This window comes from Lepidothrix coronata, unplaced genomic scaffold, assembly GCF_001604755.1.
Source record: "Lepidothrix coronata isolate B3197 unplaced genomic scaffold, Lepidothrix_coronata-1.0 Scaffold3, whole genome shotgun sequence".
NCBI lineage: Eukaryota > Metazoa > Chordata > Aves > Passeriformes > Pipridae > Lepidothrix > Lepidothrix coronata.
In genome coordinates, this window is record NW_016690183.1 from 7,601,056 (window position 1) to 7,621,460 (window position 20,405).

The 20,405-nt window shown below is 42.6% G+C and overlaps 1 protein-coding gene across 2 annotated transcripts in view; it reads right to left on the reverse strand.

The window, feature by feature from the left end:
* EGFR (epidermal growth factor receptor) overlaps window positions 1–20,405 on the reverse strand; it is a 156,259-nt gene that overhangs the window by 25,035 nt on the left and 110,819 nt on the right. For both annotated transcript variants that reach the window (XM_017821868.1, XM_017821858.1), the window contains exons 2-15: window positions 18,536–18,687; window positions 16,831–17,017; window positions 16,003–16,137; window positions 14,172–14,240; window positions 11,243–11,361; window positions 9,684–9,825; window positions 8,900–9,016; window positions 8,215–8,341; window positions 8,038–8,111; window positions 6,769–6,859; window positions 5,831–6,030; window positions 4,979–5,111; window positions 3,498–3,597; window positions 1,905–2,062 (exon numbers count right to left, since the gene is read on the reverse strand). In XM_017821868.1, coding sequence (XP_017677357.1) covers window positions 1,905–2,062; window positions 3,498–3,597; window positions 4,979–5,111; window positions 5,831–6,030; window positions 6,769–6,859; window positions 8,038–8,111; window positions 8,215–8,341; window positions 8,900–9,016; window positions 9,684–9,825; window positions 11,243–11,361; window positions 14,172–14,240; window positions 16,003–16,137; window positions 16,831–17,017; window positions 18,536–18,687 — 1,804 coding nt within the window. The remainder of the gene's footprint in view (window positions 1–1,904; window positions 2,063–3,497; window positions 3,598–4,978; window positions 5,112–5,830; window positions 6,031–6,768; window positions 6,860–8,037; window positions 8,112–8,214; window positions 8,342–8,899; window positions 9,017–9,683; window positions 9,826–11,242; window positions 11,362–14,171; window positions 14,241–16,002; window positions 16,138–16,830; window positions 17,018–18,535; window positions 18,688–20,405) is intronic.

A 20,405-nucleotide genomic window follows, 5' to 3' on the forward strand; every position in this document is an offset into this window, starting at 1 on the left:
CACCCACTGCTGAACAGATCCCATTCCCACAGCAAAATGAGGGAAAGGCGTGAAGAGAAGTGGCGTTACTGATGGATTGCCTTCACGAGGACAACGCTGTGCCAGACTGCATATTTCCATACTATGCCACTGACACTGGCTCCTTACTCATCAATGCCATTGGCCTCAGATGTACCATCTGTATAGCAAAAATAGCAACACTACCTCCTAGCTCTCTCGAGCCGTTCAGCCTATTTCTTCTGCCCCATTTGGGCAGCAACTCAAATAGGGTGATTGACCATGTTTACAATATAACTGATACAAATTCAGTCCATGTAAAAGATGAAATTGATACTACTTTTTATTTTCTGCCTTAAAAACACAGGGCCAAATACACAGAGACATATGTTGGGTACCTCTCATTTTAAAAAAAATTCTCTGTGCTGTAACCCCATCTCCTGCCAGACTCCTGTGGTACCCCATCCACTGTCAAAGCCAGGCAGGAATTGATTTCTCTGATGAAGTCTGCTCTGGGAATTTGCTTGTGCACTAAAAGCCACTGCATGACATGTCGTTGCATCCCTGTCTGGCAGATTACATTCTCCAAGTCTACATTTATTTGAGTCTAGTGTTTGATCTCACTACCAAGGCCGCACAGTGGAAAACTTTGTTCAGATGTGGTTACTCATTATGCTGCTCCACTAATCAGCTGCATTTCCATGTGGCGAGTTAGAAGGAGGATATTGGATCTCTGTGGCCAGTTTGTATCAGTAGGGACTATTGAGGTCATTAATAAAGAGCAAACTTATAAAGATCCCTTTTCAACTGAGACAATTTGTTCTCAGGCATTGCAGTGGGAAGCCCTGATAAGCCTTGCCTGTGACTATAACAAAAACGGGGCATCGCTGTAAATTGCGGCAAATCTACACAGCTGGTACAACTTCCATCTGAAAACCAGTGCAATGAACTTCACTAGGAGCACTAGAAAGGGCTGTTCCTTGCTAATTTCACCCTTCATCTCCTTTTTTCCATGAAATCGAGGACCTGGCAGTTGGATCAGCTAATACACAATGGGATGATAGTTGGTCTGAATCAGTTATAACTTCTCTCTTGCAACACATATTATAGGCATACTATAGAAGGATTTTGGATCAGACAGACCTGCAGGGTAAAAGGCAGGGGCCTGTGAAGCACAATACACCAAACATGTGGTTTTTTGCTCTGAAAGCATCACAGTCCAGCAACCAACTCTCAAATCCTAAAACCTTTTACTGCGCATCCTATGTCCTTTGCAGGTTGGAAACCAGGAGAGAAGACAGTTGTTACTTGTCATGTAGGCTAACTAGTTCAATTCACAGCTTGTTCCACATGGCAGCTTAAGTGTGCCCCCAAATGAGGACAAAAATGGGGTTACTGTGATGCCCATTAATAATGCCACACTCTGGAGGCAAGCAAGGCTTTGAACTCAGACCAAGTGCTAGCATATGGAAAGAACGAAGAAAAATTAAAACACCATGTTTTAATCCCACTGGGATTTCCCTCCTGAAAATTGAAAGGTGCAGATAAAGATGGGCCGTAGGAGTTCAGCATCCACCAGATGTCACTGATGTTCCTCCCAAAACTAAAGGACCCAGCAACAAGCCAGGTGGGGAAAAACTAAAGTGCATCACTGCTGGGTGAGTTCTGTAAAATTCCAGGAAATTTTCTATTTAAGTTATCAAACAAACCTGTTTCAAACCCCCTAAACCATTTTTTTTTCTGTCTTCCATTGAACTTTTCCTGCTGTGTACTCCTGACCTCTCTTGTTCCCTGCTAGTTCTTCTCAGTGGTTTGACATGGGACTGTCAGGAGGAGAAAGAGCTCGAGATGAGCTGTTCCCCTATTTCTTTTTTCCCCTGTCTCCATTCAGCCAAGGTTTTACTCACCCTCGGGTGCAGTTTGGATGGCAGAGCTGGCAAACAGCATTCCCGTCGGCATATTTCCAGACGAGGGTGTCATTCTCGCCCAGAACCCCTGCTGGGCAGGATTTCACACAGTGGGGGCCATCTATAAAATGGGCACACTTCATGCAATTGTCAGGACCCTGCAAAGAGAAGCAACTTGTTTATAATGCCCTTCAATCAGCCTATTCAGGAGGAAATTCAGAAGATAAATCTAAATGCCTTCCACTGCCAGAAGTTTTCAGCATCGTCTGGTTTTATTACCTTGCTACCTGATATTCTTGCAAGTAATTGCTATTGTAGGATGGACCATACAAAAGGTAGTCCCTGCTCTTTAAAGCTAGTATTTTCTTGCATTTCAGTGTTGCTTCTTTTATACTGGTTTGCCTTCTGCCTGGTTGGAAAACCTATATTTTTCATTTTAAGGGGAATAATTCAATGACACCTCAGTAAGGCTTTATCTGAAAAGCATAAGGCTTGGCAGCTACCTGGTACAACCTCCCATCACACAATTTAAAACATTGGACCTGGACTGGCTGACACCTCCCTGAAGTACTGGCCTCAAATCATTTACCTGGTTTCTCAGCACAGGTTCTTTCCTCTGTTAGAGAGAAGCATGGAGTAATGGAGGCAACCCAAGGAGTGCATGAATTTTTTTTTACTTTGAAAAGCGCTTTGTTTGTGTTTAAAGGAATTGCCTTTAGCCATATTTGGCAGAACTGTTTCATGTTCACCATGAATGACCTAAATATTTTAAAGCAGGGGAACTAGCGATTCTGGGTCAGATTCTGCTATGGAGAAAAACCAGACAAGATCCAAGTGCCAGTTACAGTAAGACTACAGTAATACATGCTATAGGAAGATTATTTTAATCACTGTAATGTCTAAGGGCCACTATAATAGACCGATTACTAGATGCTGGGCAAATATGGAACAGGGGGGTGGGGTGGTCATCGCCTGAAGGACCTTATAATGTTAATAACATCCCTGAAGCCATGGTGCTAGAAGGGAGGATGGAAATGCTTCACGTTACTGAGCAGTGACTCTTCAAACTGATGATAGGCAAGGGTCAAACACTCAGAGGCTGCTAGGAATGGCAAGAGATGTTTAAAGAGTTGGGTCAAATAGCACAGAGGAGGACCTGTGATGCGAGCAGGAGATTTGATCTCAATTACAAGAAAGAAAAAAAAAAAAAGAAAACTGGAGTTTTACAAATAAGATACGAGTTTGATCTAACTTGTTCACATCAGCATGGCAGTTCAGTATACACATGTCCCTCAAATGTTTGCCAAATTACTATATTGTCACATACATAAGTCTTTTTTTCCTATGTAAAAGACACAAAAAATTAAAGACCCTACAATGCCTGAGACCGTGGATTGCATGTCACAAAGGAAAAATAACACCCTGAGGTTTCCTCTCCTGTTCCTGCTCCCCTGCCCCAAGATCTCAACTTCTAACCACTCTCACCTCTGCTCCACATCAGAGAGGGGGTAAATGAGACCTCAGGATTATCTCAACATGGGAAATACTTATTAATACATAGTTTGAGGTTTGCTAAGGTGAATCTGCTCTTACAGGTCCAGTGCAGGTTGCATTGTACGCAGTAGAGTTTTGCACCAAGCACTCAGGGTGGCAGGGTAGGCACCTGGAGTCCTTTTCAAACTCTCTTGGCTCCCTGGAAAACAACAACAACAAAAAAAGAGAAATAATTAAATCCCAGGCTGATTAGTAAGTGATAAATTGTGGTCTTCTCTCCTTTTCCTGAGTTTTCCACTTTAAATTGATTGAGATGATGATGGTACTGAGACAGGAGGAGATACAGGGGGACCCCTCTTGGCTACACCAGTAGCACTTGTGAGGACATAAGAGTAAGGGAAATTTGGTCGAAAGTGAAACACATGGCATTCCAGATTGCACACTACAAATTAGTTTACTTTCCCTTTTAAGCTAGTGCCACAGAATATTCACAACCATTTCTAGAGGCTTTTAAATGGTAGTGATGCAAAGAGATCAGCAAAAACAGTTCAAGTGATTCCAAGGCTACAGATAATAATTAGGAAAGCTAAACAGCAAAGCACTGATAATTAAACTCATGTCTTCTCTACAACACACAATGAATCATTAAAATATGAAAGTTGGGAACAGATGGTTTCAATAGCAATAAAGCTGTTCCACTTCAAGTAATGGTGTTATTAATTAAACTAAATCTACTCATCATTTGACACAAAAAATGCCCAGATCTGCCCTTCAGGTTATAATAGCTGCTGGAGGGAATTCACTTTAAAAAAGACAGCTGCTGAACTACAAGTCACTAGAGAAATACAAACATCAGAGGCATTAGCACCCTGACAAGTACTTGCTTAATTCTCATGAGCTTTAAAAGTCAAACTTTAAAGCTTTATTGAAAAGTCCCTGTAATTTTCAGTGCTAGACGTACCTTTCCCGTCTACATCACCTGTTGAACTGCCTGAAAAACCCAGCCACAGCCCTGACACACAAGCGGTAATATGTTCTCCGTGGCCTGAGTGAGGCTGAAGCAATAATTTTGCCCTGAAATTGCTGTTCTCAGTGATTTTTGGATGAAAGCTCATTCTCCCTTGACTGCAACTTTGCAAATTGCAAGGGTGAGCTGCTCATCTGAGCACATACGAGTCCCTGGCTCTGGGGATAACTGAGCTCCTGGGGACTGTAATTGGCTCTGGCTCTCACCCAACGTACTTGATATGAGTCACAGCTTGGATTTTCACTGGGGCTTTAAGCTCCTTTATTTCTTATGGGAAGAAGACATAAGGCTTAGCCTCCTTGGGCCTATAGCTACTCTCCTTGTGGGCTTAAGGGGATGTTTTATTAGCAGTTCACCATAGCAGGAACAAACTCCCAAGCAATACTGACTGGGAAAGGAGAGGTACCTCAACTAGGTACTATCTCTGCAAAACTGGTGAAATCCCACGCAATCAGAGACCCTATTTTTTGCCTTCTTTCCAGCTACAACATATTTTAAAAACCAAAACCACCAAATCATCACCGAAACCTCAAGCACCCCTGAGACAACTTACCCTTGTAGGATGTTGCACTGTTTCACACACTCCTTTTGGCGAGCAAAAAACCTGCAGGAGAAGCAGTGGAAGGGTCCTGGCCCCCAGCAGCCCACATCTGAGCACAGAGGGTCACAAACATGCTTGGCAGCAGCTAAGAGAGAAACAAAGACAAGAAAAGCCATGAATGTCAAGGCAAGAGAGAGCTCAAACTCTCCATCCTCACTTCATCTGACCAGACAGTTTCTCCAATCTGTTCCAAAGCACATGTGAATGCTCCTGGCACTGTGGAAGAGGAGAAATCATGCTCCTCTTAAGTTCCAAAGCCTGAAACTAAGAGTCACTTCTGGTCTTTTAAAACAAGAACAAGCTTCTCTGTGACAGCTTAACAGATGTGTAATAAAGATAAATCAGGCTGAGAGAGATGGGGTTGTCCAGCCTGAGGAAGAGACACTTTCAGGGAAACCTTATCGAGACTTTTTAGTACGTAAAGGGGGCATATAACAACTTTTTAACAAGGCCTGTAGTGTCAGGACAAAGGGAAATGGTTTTAAACTGGAAGAGCAGATTTAGAATGGATGTAATGAAGACATAGTTACAATGGGTGGTGAGATACAGGCAAGAGCTGCCTAGAGAAGTGGTGGATATCTAATCCCTGGAAGAGTTCAAGGTCAGATTGGATGGGGCCCTGAGCACCTTGAAAAAAAAAAATCCCACTTTTCCCTCACCAAGTTCATTAAAGCAGTATCATTGATTAATTTTGTAGCCAGGGAAATAGAGGAAGAAAGCTTTGCTCAAATTATGAAAATGCAAGCTTACACTTGCATTTCAGCATGAGCTTTAGTGGGGAGCAGGAATGCAGCACTGACTTACCACACTCATTTTTATCTCTGTTCTGTAAAATCTTTGTTTTCTGGCTCTGAGTTGCAAACAGGCTGTGCCAGTCCATGGTGTCAGCATAGCAGAGGTTCCTGTTCTTCATAACAGCGACATCTCCGTCACTTATTTCCTTGAGGGAGCGCAGCCCTAAGGACTGTATTTGCAAGTTAACAACAGCAAGGGAATACTGGCCACTAAAAGAGAGATGGACAAAAAGAAAATACATGCAAGAAAGATAATTAGTAAGCAGACTCGGCATATTTTTCTTTTAGTTCTCAAATGTGTGTTGCTGCTTTCTTCAAGCAAGATCCTGCTCAGCCCTCTAAACTTATTGTCTAGTACATGACATGCCTATTATATAACAACTACAATACTCATATCTAGTTTTGCAAGGGCTTTTTAAGCAAAAACTGTCAGGACACATGTCTTCTGACAAGTAAATGATGTGCAACAATGGTTGTAGGTAAAGTAGCTACTATTTTGTGCTTGTCCGCTAAGTCATTCTTCCTCATGGGGCAAGCCTAGGAGGGCACTGGAAGCGCTGCTGGTGTTTGCATTGTCTGGCAGCCTCCCTCCCCCACTGCCCAGCTACCTCAAATCCCAAAGTGCTTCTGATACCTTAGTAACTTATCCCAAACTGTAAAGAGCCACTCTTTGTCCTGTTTGTGTTTCCATGATGGTGTGGGTGACCCTGGTCCTGAAAGCAGGCTCATGGCAGCCTTCCACATGTGGCACAGCGCTGAGGGTCTTTACCCCTGGGACACATATCTACTGCTACAAAGATAGTGCTCTACTCCTCCAAGGGTTTGTCTCATTTTGCATTAGTTTTTGGACATCTGAGTATCACACTACTTGCAACCTTGGTGTGCTCAGACAAGAGCAGCTCTAAACAGTGTTCCTCTTACAGTTGCTTTGGCACATGATTTACTTACTGTTGTTTTGTTCTACCCCGTATAATCTCCAGATTTTCAAAAGCATAGAGATCAGTAGCATTCTCGGGCCAGGCTTGAATCAACAAAAATCCTGAATCAAAGAAAAGATTTAAAAATAATAATAATGAAATTAAACCTGTGGTCAGTACCGGCAGCAAATCCTTGAGCAAATCCTGCACCAGGAGAAGGCCCTGGTGCTTTCCCCATGCTTATCTGAGAATCTCAAACTGAAACATGACATTTTAGGGAGCAGGGAGATATTTTTAAACCCCGTTTTATAAACAGTTTACTTCTTAGCCCACCACGAGGGCTTAGGAGCATAACAGATGAGCATGTCAGTGAGCCGCACATCCTGCCACACCGAGTCACCAGTGACGATGGCTCTTGCCAGTAGATACCCTGCCTGAGAGGCTGCAGGCTCTGATCCTGTGGGACAAAGGCATCACTCCATCCCATTTGTGAGCAGACCTCAGGGAAGAGGAGAACCAAAAAGCAGGAACCGAGCAGAACAGCCAGCTACTTGGAGTGGATTGGTTGAAGCAAGCAGAATTCTCTGCTCAGCTGAGGTGTTTGGGAGGACGGGGAGAATTTGGAAAATTGTAGGCTGCTGTATGACGCTCTGCGGTTAGTCACTGCCACCCTGAAGGAACCAGACAGGTAAGAGAAAGAAAAAGGGAACTGGAGTCATGTCTGGGGACCCACTCCGATGTTACGTTCATTTTATAATGGGCTGAACAAAATTATTTTTAATTGATGCTTGGTGCAAGACAGCAGCTGAGCACTCTGCTGGCTGCTTTGTGCTCATGGAGATCCAGTCGCCCCAAAGAAGAGCTCTTCAGGCTGGAGAGGGTGTCTCCGTAAGGATGATGCAAGCCACTGAGCACGCTTCCCTAAGGAGCTGCTGAAAGGTTTTCCACAAATAGAAACACACTTGGCTTTTTTTAGCTGGAACGGTACGCCTCTGCATCACCACATGCTTCTTGGGTGGCTGAGGATCTCCTCTACTTTTACTCTTCTCTAGGGCTGACAGTTCAGCAGAAGGGGTATTCTGGCCAAACCACACACCTTGGATGGGAGACCAATATGGGTTATGTGGGCGTAATGCTGGCGAGGCACTGCTGACCACCTTGGTGAAGAGTGACCCTTGGTAGCTCAGAGGCAGAAACTCTTTGCTTGCTCTTCTCTTCATATGCTTAAAAAATTTCCCTTCTCTCCCTCTGAATTTGGCAGTATCAGTCAGAACATCTCAGCTTAAAACTCACTGCTAACCTGATATTTCTTTGACTGTTTTGAAGACATCCAACTTCTTGGGGTCCAAGGGTAGAGTCTTCGTGAAGGCATCACTGAAACAAAGAGAATGAAGAATTGGGAAAAAAATAGTTCAGCCTCAATTTCTCCCCAGCCCTTCTTTCCCTCCCAGTGCTCAGTGACCAGCAGGTAACTCACCCTAGAAATGCAACTGGGAGAATGCTGACATCCCCGTTGATCTTGGTACAGTTTTTGAAGGAGTCAATGTTTGTGGCATTTATGGAGAGGATCCCTTTAAGTTCACCTATTCCAATGCCATTGCACACTGTTAAAGGAGAGATACAAAATGAGAAGGGGAGAAGGGTGAAGCCCAGTTACACGGAAGGGGGGAAACATAGAGATGCCATGAAAAAGCATTCCAATATGGTCAAACCTACCACTCTGAGTTTCACAGATCTTTTGCCTATTTTTGCTTTTCAGAAAGTGCCACAAGATAACCGCTTCTTGCTTGCCCAGCTGTGCAGCTCTGGTCTGAGCTTCTCTGCACACGGGCTCTGTTTGGCACATGCTCCTCTTTCTCTCTTTGTCCCATTTTAATTTTATTCCCCTTGATGAGGTACTGGGAAGGACAAATGAAGGAGAAGGCTGATGTGCAAGATACACATGCACAAACACACAGTTTATCTGCTGTACTTGTGGTGTATCCCAGCTGGAGAGCATGCCCCAAAGTCGTGCTTCCTGATCAAACCACTTTTCAGATCTCCAATCAGTGGATCTGACTGATATCAAATTTGTGCTTAATTAAGATCAGAACTCCCTGCACTTTTTCTTACAAGTTACCTACCATCTCAAAGCCTTACTGGTTTATTCCATGCTTTTATACCTTTGCTGCATAGCCCATCACACTTTTTACACTTCCGAACACCGTTTTCTTCCACTTCATAAGTATCAGCATTGCATGAGCGAACACAGGAGCCATGGTCTGTCACCACGTAGTTGTCTAGAAATAAAAGGATACAGAGGTCACTGAAACACAAGAAGGATGCTTTGTGAGCTGGACAAACACTTCAATACTAGTGTAATACTTTTGTCACACTCAGAAAAGTACAGGCACTAACTATGAATACTCACAAACATAATTTGAAGGTAGATGAACATACAGTGCTATCACCCTTTTACAGAGAGGGGCATGGTCACAGAAGGATAAAACAACATTCAGGTTCTTGATGGGTTAAAAAAATACAGACATGGAACAGCAAGAAAGGAAAAGCAAGCATCTGTAGCTAAAACAATCATACAAATTGAGAGGGAGTGTTAAAATCAACTACTTTCTACCAGTCTTAATTAAGAAACAGTTAAGAGCTGATAATGCTTGATAATCCACAGGATTGATCCCATATAGCCATTGTTTTGATGATTTTTATATGATGCCTTTCTCTCCACCAAGAGAAAAACTTTCTGAAGTCAGAATGTAATGATTAAAAATCAGAGAAGGTGATGGATGCAGTTTGAATAGGCTCACTTTGTCAACTGTTCCCAGTTCCCACAGGAACTGAAGAGAACAAGTGCTCTTTCACTTGGCCACAACACAGAGGGATGACATAGGTCCCTTCCCACCTCTCTCCAACCCCCACCTCCTATGCGGCTGCAATCTGAAATGAACTTACGTGGACATTCCTTCACACAAGTGGCTCCGAAGCTGTATTTTCCATCAGGGTTGACATCCATCTGGTAAGTGGTGGGGTTATACAGGACTAATGGGGGACACGTATCCTTGCACGTAGCATCATCCCGAAACTTGCGGCATGCCTGTCATTGAACAACAGCACCCATTAAACCACCTTCTCCATAAAAAGTGACAATGGTTTTACATTAGGTCTTTAAAACACTCTGACGGTCTGTTTCCTGCTTAGCTCCAATGGAAGCCCCAGGCAGCTACAGGGATGGTCCCTCAGGCTTTGAAGGTGAAAGGTTCCTTCAGGCTGGGCAATTGAGTTTAATATTTTTTTTAAAAAAGAAACCATGAACTTTTCTTTTTCTGAATAAGAAACCTTGGCACTCTGGTGCAGAGCTGCTAGGATTCACGTGGGAACGGGAGTAAATTTGCATGCCTTGGATAGAAAAATTTTCCCTACAGGCGACAAGTGGATCAAGACAAATGGTACTTTTCTTGGCCACTTTTTAATAACCTAAATCAAATCAAGTCCTTTCCTGCCGATTACTGAATTTTCTGGCTAAATATTAAACCAAAGCCATTATATTTGGCTGCAGGTAATGAATAATATAGCAAGCATTTTTGAAGGGCAAGTTGGTTCTTCCAATTTAAATCTGCATTAAATTAATAATCTCTCTCCTTTCCCCTTTCTTCTCCCCTGGCTTTCCAAATGAGAGAGAATAACTGTCTTCCTTGTGAGCCAGTAAGGGCATCATAGCCATGCAACTTAAAAGAGGACCAGGACTAAACATAATGACAACATCCAGACTGGATGGCTTCTATGGCAATTACTCAGATGTCCCTTAATTCAGAATGAAGTGTAGTGCAAATATGGGGAAGAGTTAAAACCACAGCATACACTGACCCCCTGAAACTCTGGTAGAAAAGCCAAGCGATTTTTTTTTTTTCCTAAAGAAGCTCTGTTTGCTTTTTCTCCCTCCACTGCCCCAGGGTTCCCTAAACACAGAGCTTTTGTGGCAAGTGAAACCCAGAAAGGGAAACCCTGATTTCATGTCTGAATTTCAATGAAATGTAGAAAGATGAAGATCCATCATATCTTATTCCCCTTATAAGTTCTTGCTTTAGTAAATCAAGATTATTACTGACTAGTGCTAAGGAGCACAAGGCAAACTTATGGTGGCCTGAAAAACTGCTGTAGCACGGGGACTACTTTGGACCTGGGGACCTGCCCATGTGGGGAACTCACCCTACAGCAAACAGATGCTCTGCAACAACTTCGAACTCACTGTGCACTCAAAGGCACTAAAATGGTTTAGAATGCACTAGTAAGGTTCACTGACAGAGTCAGTAAAGACCAGCTAAGGGTGCTGTGAAGTTCATGTCATCTTCCCTCCCACCAACCACCCACGAAGGGAAACCCTGGAGCACCCTCCAGGACAGCATCTCTCAGAAGGCTTCTGGGGTTGAAGAAGGCTAGGGGACATGCAGCTGAATGCCTGCCTCGTCGTATCAGGGATTTAAGCAATTATGGTGGTGGTGTAGCATCATTACCAGGCAGTCACTCTCCCGAGGCCCCGTGCATCCCGCAGCACACTGGTTGTGGCAGCAGTCACTGGGCACCTTTCCCCTGCAGCGGCCAGAGCACTGCTGGGCACAGATGACTTTTGTTACTGGAAGATACAAGAAAAAATAAGAAAAATCAGCTATATTTGCTGCACTGAGATCAAGAAATATGAAGAAATGGTCTGGTGAAGGATCTGTGCTAGATTTTCCTCATAGGATGCACATTCTGTCCTCACATAAGGCTAATGTTTGGGAGGGGTGAGAGCTGGTGTGGGTGGTAGTGAGCAGGAATTGCATCCAGCTTGTAATTATCTTGGCTGCTGCGAGGTGCTAAGAATGCTGACCCCAGCCAGGAAATATGTCCTGCTTAGAAAGAGCAACTAGGTCCCTGTCACATCAATGCCTAGATCAAGAAAAATTCTGTGGAGTCATAGTATCTTACATCTGGGCAACAGAGCAGGATCTGCCTCCATTTCACTGAAAAAAATTGCTATTATTTTTGCTAGCTCTGGGAAAAACAATGTGACAGAACTGCCAGGGCTTCATACTAAAATGGGAAACCATACATTGTTGGTGTGGTGTCAGGATCCCTTCAATGCACTAAAAATATTCTGAAATTTGCAGAGAGGGGAGACTTACTCAACAAACAGATTTCATATGCACATTGAATTATTTTTCTTTAGGCTTCAATTCCTCGGCCAAATTTTATCTTCATTACACAATTCCCATAGGGTTTGCACCACCGCAACCACCCAGAGGAAGAATTGGCCCTGGTTCAGCTTTTTGCAGGGAAGCAAAAACTGCCTGCAATATTTTGTTGAGAATTGGGAAAGCGTCTCCATTTGAATAGCAAAGCAGCGAGAAGCATAATCAGAACAATTAAAAAAAAAAACCAAAACAACCACAAATCAGAAATGGGATTGCTTGTTCTCTAGAAAAAAAGTACTGGCTCACAGAGCCTGGCATTAGACACCAGAGAAACCTGATGGCTACTCTGCTTCATTACAGCACCCCGAGCATTTCAGCTGTGCTCTACGCTAACTGTTATCAACTTTGCAGTTGGCACAAATGAGTTACAATATCACCATGAATTCCTACAAGTCTGAAATAGAATGTTGTTAATTAACAGAAAATTATTGCAATAAGTAGTCTGCTACAGGGTATATAACAGTGACTTTTAAAAATCATACATTCTATCTTTTTCCATTACACACTTTTGTATCCAAACTGCATTATTTCATTACTCTTGTAGGCCTGTAAGCAAGATGATATACTTTCAAGGAAACAGATTATTTCCACAACAGGCATTAGCTTCTTGGATAGCAACTCCTTCATTCAACTAGAATGAATAAGAGGCACATGGTTCTATATGAACAGTGTTTTGATATAATTTTTTTCATAAGCATTAACAGGGGAATAAAGCACCTCGTCACTTTGATAGCTATTGACTAGAGCTTCCTGCTGGAAACATATATCACAGCAAATGTTTTTACTTCATACAGAATATCCCACGTTCATTTTCAGGAGAAAAAACTTTCCCACATATGGAAATGTGGGATATATTTTCAGTTGGCCACATTCTCAAATGCCTGGAGAGGTGAGCAAGAGCCTGCAAAAGGTTTCATTTTATGCACTCATCAACCTCCTGAATCCAGTGAGAGTTTGTAAATGCTGAAAGCTTGCAGGGCTGAGACCTGAGGTTTTGCAAGGCCCTGAGACAGCTGTGCAGCCCCAGCTGCAGGGAAAAACCTGAGAAGGCCTTTGTGTGTGCAGTCACTGTCCACCTTGAGAGCCAAACTGCAGAGCTGACTGAAAGAAGCTAAAGCTTATACTAAATGGAGACAGAAAAGATTTGCTCAAGCTCCAAGTTATATAGATTTGGCTTGGTATTTGCAGACAAGAAACTTAGGGTTAGGTGATTATTTGCAATGGAAAACTGAATATAGGATATTGCTTCCACTTGCATTATGTCTAGATCAGTGGTTTTTCACTGAACTTTTCACAAAAAAAAGAATTAGAAACAGTGTATTTCCCCACTTTTTAGAGAAAAAAGAAATAATGAAGTAGTGAAACAAACTGAGATGGTCTTCCTCCTCAACCTTTACTTTAGAAAAAATAAATCCTTGTAGACTCTGAAGCACATCTAAATGGATGTTTCTGTTGCTCTCTTCATATCAGGCAAGCATCCTACCTGCACAATTTTACAGTTAAACATAGGCAGCCAAACATTTCCATTTATATATCTAAAAATGGCTACACATTTTCAGAGAGCCTTTCAAAGGTCCTCCAAGTACAGTATGTAGTGTGATTATATCCACATGAAGGTGACATCTTTTGTGCTTACAAAAAAAAACCTACGGGGATTCCAAAAAGAGAAATTAAAGCCAGCAAAAATTGGGTTACATTGTTACTCCTAAGAGTAGAAAATAATCCCAAGTATCATTAATTGGCCTGCAGAATGACTCTGCAGGAAATAGCAGGAAGGCAAACAATTCACCACACAGTTACTGTGTTCTCTGATACATGGTAAAATAACCGAGCGAAGAAATGCTCACAAGTGCAGATGGGAGAGAGATGTGGGCAACACACAAGTTTTCAATGCAGGAGACACCTGCAGAATTTTACTTCTGGAAGAACAGCACATCTGCAGGGAAATCCAAACCCAAGGCAAACCACCTTGAGGTTTCCCATCCAGAAAGGAAGCTACTCGTAGGGAGCAGGCATGGCTGTCTTCCCTGTGACTACCTTTTTGCAGACCATGTCCACCCATGGTGCGCTTCAAGAAGCCCCAGCATAGCAGGATGCAGAGAAGGACAAGTGTGATACATGTTACTAATTTGCACTTGACAGGTTAATTTTTCAGTAGATAGAAATTTAGTATGTCAGAGCACACAAGCAATTTCTTAACTAATCTTACATTTCTGGCAGTTCTGTTCACCAGGGCCCCAGCAGTGGTCTTCTGTACAGTTCAGATGGCATTTGGGACCTAAAACATGAGACAGAGTATAATATTCTGTAAACACAGAAAACAACAACATACTATGAACCACAGAAAACAATGACTTGAGATTTCCTGCTCAATAAACCAGTGTAGGAAGCACCTATATAACAACGTTCAAAAAACCTGAGAACTTAAATCCTTATCCTTTGTTCATCTCTGCTTTCCTACGTGCAGTTCTCCACCTCTACACCTTTGAACAAGTGAGCATAATACCCAGCCAGTCTAGCTTACGAAAGAGGTATACTTTTCCCAGGAACAGGAATCTCAGCTACTGTCCAGCTGGCCCTCCTGCTGGTGGGGTTTGCATGCAATGGCAAGTCACCACTGGCTTGCAGCCGGGCATGTGCCAGCTGCTCACTACAGGCCACATGTAAATCAGTGTTTCTGAACAACGCAGTTCTAAAAAGTAAACAAATCCAACTGGATTCACAGGCAACCGCCAGCTACTCCGACCACAAAGTAATTTGACTTGTCTGCTTTGTGCTCTCCTCCCATTCTCTGCCAAAAATACTCCTCGGTGTAGGACTACACTGCAGATGGACAATTGATGGAGAGGTGATAGAGTGGATGGACACCCTGCCTGACCTCAGTGGTTCAGTGCTGGTTCTTTCCCATCCCTCCCTCCTTACTCTTTTCTTTCTTTCTCTTAATGATAAGCAGAGTCCCAGAGAAACAACTTATTTTAGACTATGGGGTCATCATTAAAGCCATAAATGGCTGTCTAAGCAGATTAATAGGGAATTCACTACAGTTAAAAGGCATTTCCTACTAAAGTGTTTCTTCCTGCTAACATCATGTGATTCTCCCTCCCTCCATCATCCATCAAATAGCTGAACAAATGCCAATACTTGTACAAGAGTTGATTGATTTGGTGTAGGATCAAAGAAATCCTTTTCTTTTTTAAGTTGAAAAGTTAAAGATTAACATTTCGGGGGGGTTCAGAGCCAAATTCCTGTGCTGACATGTATAGTTTGCAACTCCTTGATTACGCTTGGGCTCTGCACAAAAATAAGTCAACGCAGAAGTTGGCTATTAGCTCAGGCAATTATGCAACTGGAAGAAGATAAAGAAAATACGCTTTCCTGTCAATTTATAGTGCCAGAAATTAAATGCTCAGAAATGAAAATAAACTCTCCTTTCTTTGAAATGACTGGGGATTTTACAAGGGACTCATAAGGCTGAAGGATTAGCTTAAGCCTACTCTAAGCATACGCTATACAAACTTCTAAATAGCCCCTCATCTCCCTGCTGATCTGAAGCATCAGATTTATCTGCCTGTTTATCATTACTTTTGCAAGGGCAGTCTATGCAGCCCAAAACAGTTGAGTTTTACAGCACACAACTTGGGCCTTAACTCTAAAAAGGCTTCAAGCAACTCCATGAAGGTACTCATATGGGCTTTCTAGACCCAAGCCTTACATTGTAAACAGAAGACTGCTGGAAAGCAAATGAGTGCATGTTTTTCTTAGCTGTGTTTGATTAATACATATGTAGAGTACTGCCTTAAACCAAAAGAATCACCCCCAAGAACTTTGCTGAGCTATGAGTTAACGACTGAACCAACATGAAAAATTCTATCTTAGGCCAGTGGCGCAGAAATGAAAGCACTTCCCTTGGAACAGGGCTTGGTGGCCCTCGTGTAAAAATTGTTGGACCACAAACCTACTGCATGAAAGATGATATGTTCATTATACTGTCTGAAGTGGAGGGGGTGAGCACATAGCATTTTTGGTAAGTTAATACTCACAAGAAGATAAGTTGCTTGCAAATTCAAGCACTGTGAGAGGCTTCTTGCTCGTGTCAATGATGTCATTCCAGAGAACAGTGTCCATGTTGCACAGTTTGGGGTTGTTGCTGATTTTAACACCTCCATTGAGAATTTCTGTTACAGAAAGAAAAAGAATTTGTAAGTGAAGCAAATCCATAAGACTTCTGTCTCTGATCTAAAGAAATAGAAATAAAGCACATATTTCTCCACCTCAGTCACACAATGCTAACAGAAAAGGACAATTTGCATGGCATCAGCACTCCTAACAGTGTAACCAACACCAGGCTCAGACTGATGGGTCCTGGAGACTCAGCTGCTCTTGGACGCCATAAGGATGCCACTACGTGTGGCCTTCTGCCTGGTGCCACCTCTAGGGGCCATGGCACTCAGCAGAGATGGCACTGCTGGTGTGCATAGCCAGAGACCGCGTGAGACCCTAACACACATATCACCAGTTCCCATCGGATTTAACAGAAAATACTGACATGTATGCACTGGAATCAAATGATGCAAAATAACAAATAGATACTTCTTTGGCAGTTTGGGGGACAGAAATTAATCTCACCATCTTGTTGATGTTTTGGATTTTCTGTACCTTTCTGCAATGAGAAATTATGAACTTTCTTCGCCTTTTGAAGAAGACTGGCTAGCGGGAAAGCAATCAGGAAACGACACTCAGATCCTTGTTTTTAAAGCAGGATTTGATGACATGTGACTTTGAGAGGCAATCCAATTGGATCTGGATACCAATAAGCTAACAGTTGAAGTCTGCTTTAGAGATGCTTCTCCCTCTTGCCCTCATCTCACCTGATAGCCGTTTCATTGGCAGCTGCCGGAGTCCCTGGGTTTTATTCATGTGGTAATTGGATAAAACTGCCAGGGCATAAGAGTTGTCATACAGCACATTGCCTCGGATGATCTGGAGGTTTTCTAGGGGAATGACATCCACCATGTTAAGTGCAATGAGGACGTAGCCAGCAACCTCCTGTATTGACTGGGAGAACAACAGAAGAAAAAAGGTGCTTAATCCATAATACTCTTCAATAATCGCTTTCTACCTCCCACCCCTCCAATCCACCATCTTTCAATTCTCAGGAATGATAAACCATTTCATCTCATTAAAATAAATAAATCTGACAACAAAAACGGACTATGTGGAAAACTTTGCCAGTTAAGCAGGTATAAACTTACCCTTCGAGCACTTACCAGGGTATCATTGAAAAGATCCAGCTTACCCCTGCTCTGTCCCCAAGCAAGGGTAAGTGGGGCTAACTAGGAGATGCAGGCAAACAGGGCAAGCATGTATGATATGGCAACTAAGTGTGATGCTTCCCTTAAATAACTGCCTAGCCTCCAAGCATTGGCAGCACAGAGATGCCATCTGATTCAGGCTTTTACATTCTCTTTTCCACGCCCCTTTCCTTGCGGATCCTCCACTGCTCATCAGAGGGGAAGATCAGGTAAGCTTCTCATTCTTAAGTAACATATATTTACAGAACAAAAATACAAGTGAGGTACTGTTCCTGCATGTAGGTTAATTCTTGCTTTGCACTGTGAAATGTGTGCATTTCTATCTCCAACAAAAATCACCATAAATTAAAAACCCTCAGGCTACCACTTAGGATATTTTCCTGTTCTATGAAGACTACCAGTGAATTTTCAAGAGACCTGTTACGTTCCTGGGAACAGTGAGCTCCATAGTCAGGTTGTGCTTTGGAGAGAAGAATGGCAATACCATCATATTTATAACCCATGTGTCTGAACCATTTATTGTCTGATCTTGCTTTTTACTTGCTGGTGGAGAACGTGGAGGTCCCCATGTCAGACAGTGCTCCTCCCTATGCTGCGGCTGCATTTTAGCATCCATCCCCTGTCCTTTCCTCCTCTTCCTCAGCTTGCCATAGTTACTCAGGCACTTGTGCACAAAACAAATGTTGAGATGGGAGTAGCCCGTGTGTCAACTGCAGAGGATTATCTTGAAGATTGCTTGAAGAATCCACGTGGGAAGTTATTATAGGACTTGCCTGCCTGCTCAGGGTGTGAGCACTGCAGGCTACAGAGGGACTCACCACCATGGCAGGGGAAGGGGTCACTGTTTGAAGAGCACAGGAAAGGCCTCCACACTTCAAAATCTGCTGTCTGTGGGTTGCCACTCACTTTGTGCTTTGCTTTGCCCAACAGCACCACAAAGTCTTTTGCTCTCTGAGAAGTAAGACAGTGGGTAAGGATGCAATTGCAATTATAAATAAGAAGAAACCCATCTGCATGGCACCCATTACAGGCTGGCAAGTGCTTGAAAAGCTATTTCTCAAAGTGCCTGATTTGTATAGTAGAGTTGAGCATATCCTGCAGCCTACAGGTATGCCTAGACTGTGAGCTGCAATTGCTCTGACATTAGCTAGCTATGTTTTTAGGATCACCACAGAATTTTATCAGTAGCTGATCCTTTGCATTTTCCTTAAAAAATGGAGTAAGATTCCTTTAGCAGAGAAGACCACAGATGAATACTAACCTTCAGGAAAGAGAGGTCACGATTGTGCTCTACGTATGTAATCTCCAGGTTGCTGAGCACCACCTCACAATTATTGTACATCCTCTGCAGGCTGGTGAAATGGTCTTCCACATGTCCCAGTTGAGTCAGCTTGTTATTTGTCCCTTGACAAACTGTGGAGAAAAGAAAAAAGCTCCATGAAGGAAAGGAAGAATACAAAGACTTGTTGCCCACTTATCTGCCCCAAATACCACAGTAAGTTAAGCATCAGTTTCATAAGAAACAAGAACGTTACATTGTCATGTCTCTGATGGCAATAGTGTAGGAAGTATGCAGTGTTTCCCAGGCACTACCTGGGTACAGAGATGTACCAGAATTTAGAGCTGGAATAACCCTCCGTCACTTTCTGTTACATAAAAAACTCCAAAACAAGACTTTTGTACATAAGTAGCACTAAGTTTTCTGTATCACAAACATAACACAGTTCCTGAGGCGAGTACATTGATACAGCACAATCATCATTGATACAGTACAATTAATACATCAATTATTACTGAAAGTGGTATGTTGCTAGAAATCCCCAAAGGCGATTTCCCTGAGGACCCATTTACATTACTTCAGGGGGAGTTGGATCTCCCTGTAAGGTCAGTGGAAGGAAGTGGGGGCTTCCTGCAGGATCCCTCAAGCTACAAATCCAGATTTTAAGAGCAAATTGAACCTCCAGGGCATACACATCTCTTGCCAGTCTGACATTTTGGGAGTATGATAAGATTCAGGAGATTTCCTGGCATATTCTGCTTTAGCACACAAACACACCTTTGTCTACTTTGCCGGTGGGGAAGGAAGAGGTGTCACACAGAGCACCACTGAGATTCCAAACATTTATAAGAGTGTGATGGAAAAATAATTCCCCACCTGAAATTATATTACTCTGCTTTATTAAATCTAGAAGAACTGATAGAAGTTATCACCACTGTATTTGATTGCAATGGAAGACCAAAATGCAAATTGTGCTGAAGAAAAAATACGACACATAACCCCCAAAAACTTTGTACTCAAACAGTTTTTCCCTGGGCTATCCCTACATAGCTAAAATGAAAACATCTCTGAGCTATGCTAATACAGAAGAAAGCAGAACAATACACAAGGCAACGTGATAAAAAACTTCACAACCCCTTCCAGGTGGAAAGCTTCAGCCCAGCTTTGCTGTTCAGTGGGAGCAAAAGGAGGCTTTTATCTCATCATTGTTACAACACAACCCAAGCCTGACCGCACAGCTTTCAGTAGCACACTGAAAGAATTGCATTCTTTTAACTTGGAGAAAATAATACATGCAAAGATACTTTTGTATCATAATTCACAATTCCTAGAAGCACCAATCACAAGCTGGAACACCATTGTGTGGGGTGCTGCAAAGCAAATAACAAAGACTCTTGACAAAGCTGAAAATAAGTATCGGTGCTAGTAACACAGGATGACACCTGTTGGAAGATTTACCGAACAGCTGATGTTTTATTAGTAGGTCTCAAACCACCACAGTAGGAAAAATAACTCAATAAGCAGTGATAAAAGCACACTTACGAATCATCAAAACCATTCACTGAACATGTGCTACTTCTCAGAACAGTCAGCATTAAGGAGTTACAGTGATAACAGATTAAATACTCTTGGACAATGTTTAAAGCAAGGCTATTCACTCACATTCTTCAGTTATTTCTCATTATACATCTAGATAAACATTATAGTGTTTCGGATCAAACTGCTAGTAAATGGGGACAGTATAACAGGGGCTGTGAGTACACCATCTAAGCTGCTTTTTACTTCACAAGTCTCAAGTGTGGAAAAAGACATTTGCTTTGAATTTTTGAATTTCTTTACATTTGCTTTAGAC